Source organism: Mastigoproctus giganteus, chromosome 11, assembly GCF_048544385.1.
Source record: "Mastigoproctus giganteus isolate SK-2022 chromosome 11, ASM4854438v1, whole genome shotgun sequence".
NCBI classification, from domain to species: Eukaryota; Metazoa; Arthropoda; class Arachnida; order Uropygi; family Thelyphonidae; genus Mastigoproctus; species Mastigoproctus giganteus.
The window spans coordinates 37250000-37255999 of NC_143585.1; the positions used below are offsets into that span (position 1 = coordinate 37250000).

Consider the following 6000-nt stretch of genomic DNA (forward strand, 5'->3'; position numbering starts at 1 on the left):
ACTTGAATTTCCATAGAGACCTTGTTCTAAAATTACAATAAAAAAATAAATGTGCATCCTTGGGGCTCTTGTGGGTAGCACAGTTGGTATAATCGCTGTAAAAAGACCTGAGTTCAAGTTCCGTCGATGACGTGAGGAATTTTTATAGGCTTTTTTTCGCAACGTGACTGAATTAGTCGGCCTCAGGTGAGAACAGCATGGTTTTTTCTCCCGGAAACGGGTTTTTCGTCCAGCAAACAGAAAATCAATCAGAGAACACACGCAGTTTACAGACACCATAAATGCAATAAATATGGCCTTAGTCACTAATGCTGCTGAAACCCTACAACAACATCCTCGGGATTGTCCCTTCAAGACACATTATTTAGTTAAGTTGGGTTTGCAATTGGCGACAAGGGCTGAGGCTTGTCACATCGTGTACAGCCTCGGTGAAAATACATCTTCACAGTAACAGCTGTACACACAACTGTAATGAAATGGTCTTAATTCTCACAGCAGAGACAAACTTTCCTTGGCAACCGTGTTGCCCTGGTATTGCAGTATTTTCATACAGACGGCTCGACGATAGGTTAATCGGCCATTTAATTATAAGATGAGACTGCTATGATAGACTATTTCATAACTAATCGATCCTTATCAGTAGTGGCGTAACTTGGGTTGATGGCGCCAAGGGCAAATAAAAAAATGGCGCCCCTTGAAAACTGTTCTTTTGGAATTTTTGCATTTTTTAACCATAAAAAAGCGTCCACCAAATTTGGCGCCCAGGGCACATGCCCCACCTGCCTCACCCAAGTGAAGCCACTATTTATCAGATACCTGGTGGTCTCCAATGACAACACTCGGATATAACAGTTCTAAAGAAGTTGTTCGATGTGAAACTGCCATGCGTTATACGAAATAAAAAAAAAAGATTTTCAAAATTGTAATATAGCTAAAACTATAAGTTGAAAATAGTACAATGCCACGGCAATTTTGCTCTTATGTGAGAATTAAGATCATTCCATTATCCATGAAGTTTAAATCCAGCTCGCAGAAAAAAAGCACATGAAAAAACCAGGCAGTCATTATAAATGTTTACAGATATAAATAAATTCGGTTGTTTGTGCTTAATACTAATTGAAATGGTTTACTCTAAAACTGTGCAACCAGTAGATATAATATCCCCCTAAAATCCGCCATCTCTCATTCCACGATGGCGATGGATTTTACAGTTTACTGTATTATTATTATTATTATTTCTACCCGATGGGAGTACCCACCTTGTGACGGGTACTAGTATCAAGTGCACAGGGTGGTTGTTATGTCCGGCTATTATTATTATTCGTCGAGGAACTCTCTTGACGATCCTAGAGGTGTTTGGGATTGCGTCTGGAGTTCCTTCTAGGTGTTCTTCGGCAAGCTTGTTGCTGCTAGGCTCTTGTGTAGGATCTTTGCCATCATGCGGGTGGTTGACACGATGATCGGGATGGTAGTTACTTGTTCCATATGCTACATCTATTTATCTCCTGTCTTAGGTCTGCGTACATCATTCTTTTCCTGGTACGTTTTCTGGAGGTTGCCAGTGATGGGCATCGCTACGTTGAAGGAAAAGGCTACCAATATATTGGTAGCCTTTTCCTTTTAGTAGATGAGGATTATGTCTGGTCTGTTGTTCGGGATCGTCTTGTCCGTTATTATAGCACGGTTCCAGTATAGTTTGTGAGTAGGGGTTTCTAGTACGATCTGGGCTTCATACTTGTAATACATTACACTTTCTTTTATTAAATGGTATTTTGGGCTAGCTTCTATCTTATCTATGTAGTCCTGATGGAGGACTACATAGATAAGTCGTTGTAATATCTACCAAGGAGTGCCTACTTCCCCCATCTTTCTGTCTTTGTTTCTTCTGTCTGTGTGAGTGAGATCTCCTTGTTAAGGTTGAGCTTTGTGTGCCGTTTGTCTATCTTTCTTACGGCTTGGTAACTTGGTGCTGTGTTTTCCTGGAAGTAATCCCGCAGCTTCTTAAACACCTTGTTCCCTTAGTCAATGAGGTCAGTCAGTCCCCTCCCTTCTTTCTGGGCTGTGGTTAGTCTCTTGATGGCCGATTTCGGATGTCGTTAATAATCTCCATAATCTCCTCCAGCTGTGTTCGTCTAATCTGATTCCGAACGAGTACGTTAGTACTGGGACTGGATAAGTGTTTATGGCTGTGACCATGTTCCTACCATTCCACTTTGATTATTATTATTATTATTATTATTAAGTAACGTAATCTAATAGGTATTTAAGTTAATTATTAATTATGTAAACATTCGTATTCTTCTGAAATAACATTTAATATTTTGAGCTTGCAAGTAGTTTTAAATTATTTCCCATGTCTTTGGAAATTAAGCAATATTAAAGATATTCATTTTGCTATGACAGAACTCATTTCCGAAGAGTGTATATCATCTATTCTTTAGAAGGGGGATCATCTGTTCTTTAGAAGGGGGTTCATCTATTCTTTAGATGAGGGGGTAATCCTGATGAACTTCTCAATATAGGGAGATGTTTTCATATTAATGTGAAAATTAGAATTTTCCAAACTTGTTGCAGCTACAGCGAATTCTGAATTTGTGATTTTAGCTGATGTTCATTAAACAAATATTTGGTATTATCAAATATTTGTATATATCGTTAAAAACTCCGTATTTCTTATCTGGAAAAAAAAAAAAAAACCACTGTAATAACAATAAAGTCTTTTAAAAATCTCATTACTTTTGATTTCCAAGGAAACGTTTGATTTTTTTTATAATCCAGGCTGTAAACTGTGTTTTATGTGATTTGAAGAAAAGCTTACGATTAATATTTTAATTAGAAAGTGAGTCATATTTTATAATTAAGAGAAGCAGAATTTCGATGTTAGGGATTATTATTATTTTGGTTTCCAATAGACAGAAGACATCGGTAGCAGATTAAAGAATTTCCTTCTGTGAGAAGTAATTAATTAACCGAATTAATTAACCGCTATCATTATATTTATTCCAAGATGGAAACATAATGATTTCAAAAAATATGAACAAAAAAGCAAAAACAAAAACAAAAGTACGGATTCGAATAGTCTCTGAGACAAACGATATCACATAAAAGCTTTACTTCCCTTAACTGGGCAATTTAAAAAAAAAAATAGCGCCATCCTATGCAACGTCATGCTCAATTTGTTCCATCAATATATTTTGTATTTCGTAAAATGAGGCCATTTTCTTTGAACAAGAAAAAAAATGGGATTTTCTATTACCTTATTCTAAAGGACGTTCACACTGAAGTAATCACGTCACAATGTCCAAATACTGAATTGCTATTGAGCAGAAATATAGCTTCGCACTGCGTAAATGAACAAATGAAGAGAAAATCAAAGCACGTTCTGGTCATTCTGATACTCCAACTGATCAATCCAATAAAGTCGCAGGCCAGGAGATGTTTCTGATGTCTGTGTTGCTTTTCTGCCTTTTTTTGTCGATCTCAATAATATCATCTTAGTTTAAAAACTTTCCATGGAAATTCCATTGGTTTTCTTCATGAAAAGAAAGCACTTAATAAGTATTTATATCAATGGATTCGAAGTATTCATATTACTAGATTCGTTGAACAATCGATACCTTCGTTTCCGGTCAAATGATGTTGCTAATGACGCCATAACTATTTCCATAAAATTGTTCACTGGGAATTTATCTGTTTTTAAATACAAGATGTTCATTTACTAAATATTGTTCCTTTACAAATAAAAAAACTTTTTCTCAAGCAAAAAAAAAAAAAAATGATAAAATATTTCGGAGAACATTGAAGATAAGACTCCATAAATAAACTTCAGCTCTGTTAAAAACATTATTGGATAAATGGTAACAGTTGTGCTTATCTTACAAAACGAAATCTCTACAGCTCAGATATTTTTAAGCAGTTAGGATTTATCTTTAATTCTTGTATAAATAAAATAATCGCCTTTTCCCCCCTGTATTTACACTCAGCTGTAGATATGTATATCTTGTATTATATGTATAGACGTTGTTATTGGGTTTTAGGAGCATTAGCGCCTAAGGCCATATTGTTCCGTATATACTGTCTGTAAATTGTGTTCTGTGATCGATTTTATATTTGCTGGACGAAAAACTCGAGTTTATGGGAGAAAAAAAACAATACCACCCTCGCCTGACTAACTCAGCCACATTGTGAAAAAGACCCATAAAAACTCCTCTCGTCATCGATGAGACTAGAACCCAGGTCTTTTCTACGCGGTGTGGAGTGGATGGCGATTCTACCAACTCTGCTATCCACGAGGGTACATATATAGATGAATATCAGCGTTAAATGCACCGGGTGCATTTAAGACTACGATTATAAAAGTTCAAACTTTATTTTTTTATGATTTTTTATATTTCAGTTACTCATAGGATTTCTACCATATAAAACTAGGATAAAGTGCAAACAGACTCTGAAAAAGATATTTGCGAAAGAACGATAATATGCTCAACGGAAAGTGGGTTATAAAGGGCGACCGACACTGGACAGATTTCGTTGGGAGGTGCTTAAAATGAAATCCCTACAGTGCATATCTTCCTGTAATTACTATATCTTTGGTAACCTTAAATAAGCTCTAAGAGGTAAACATTTTCACGCAGCCTATAATATAAAGCTACTTGAATTAAACATCAGGGGGGGCGAATTTTCTTAAGCAACTTTCTCTATTCATTTAGTGCCCAAAAAATATACATATTTTCTGCTTCATATCAACCGATATGAGATCTGTGAATATGCTTTTATAAGTAGTTAACGATCTATCAAAAAAGGCCATTGCAGAAATACGAAAATGTCCTTGATCGCAAACAAACAAGGATGCAGTTTTTCTGAAAACATATCACTTTCACTACTCTCCCTCGAAAAGCACCGCATTAACCAGTGAATTAATTACGAAAGGCTAACAGGCAGAATTAATAAATTAACCAAGCTATGAACACTAGATCATTATAAGCTTTTATAAATAATAAACATCTCTTGAACACATTATATCCTCTACGTAATTTGTACATTTGCAGACCAAATAATTACGACAAAATGCAATTTTAAATATTATATAACCAGGTATATCCATTCGCTGTTTTTTTTTTCTCTCTCTCTCTCTCTCTCTCTCTCTCTCTCTCTCTCTATCTTTACCCATAAGACAGACGACACATATACACAACATATTTTAACTAAAAGCACGGAAACAAAGACAGATCGATAACATAAAATACAGACAGCTGTAGAGTAAAATGGTGCGTGCAAATGTTTCAACTCTTATCAACTGTTACATTGTAATTCGTAATTTTAAGATTCGATTCTGCGTTTATGCTTATTGGCATGCTAATTTTGAATTATTCACATAATTAAAGGTTAAAAGTAAAAAAGTAATGAACGCGGTACACTACGAGTTACCGCACGCATCCGAACTAGCAGACGCCGATCTACTGACAGCGAATTGTGGGCTCCCAGCATCGGTTCAGCCACAGAGGAGGCCAACGAACGCTCTCTCTCTCTCTCTCTCTCTCTCTCTCTCTCTCTCTCTCTCTCTCCTAGCAACAACAGCCTAACGGTATCTGAAGTACAGTCTTTAAATTGTTTTCAGTAACGATTCTAACCTTAAATTTATGATCTATTAGTAAAAGAACGTTTGACTCACCTCTTCGCAAGCCAGATGTTCTTTCACATAGTAACATACTCGCAATTAGGACGTATATAAAGCATAATCCACCGCCCCAGTCCCACGACGATGCCATTTTCTCGGTGGCTTCGTTTTCACTGTCACCATCAAAGCGTTGTGTGGCGCTTTTATCCATCTGACGTACTTCCGGTAAGCGAACTATTAGCAAAGCAAAATCAAGCGCACATCGGATGAATTCTATACTTCGTACAATGAATGGTGTATAATTTGACTTAAAAAAAAAAAAAAAAAGGTTAAGATATTATTTATATAATATACGCGAGTTATTTTTTAAATAAATTATAACT

At 36.0% G+C, this 6000-nt stretch overlaps 1 protein-coding gene across 1 annotated transcript in view; it reads right to left on the reverse strand.

Moving 5' to 3' along the window:
- LOC150077913 (zinc metalloproteinase-disintegrin-like MTP8) overlaps positions 1 to 5767 on the reverse strand; it is a 241339-nt gene extending 235572 nt beyond the window's left edge. Inside the window, exon 1 of the mRNA XM_090385351.1 lies at positions 5672 to 5767. Coding sequence (XP_090241477.1) covers positions 5672 to 5708 — 37 coding nt within the window. The 5' untranslated portion in view covers positions 5709 to 5767. The remainder of the gene's footprint in view (positions 1 to 5671) is intronic.
- Positions 5768 to 6000: the final 233 nt, after the last annotated feature.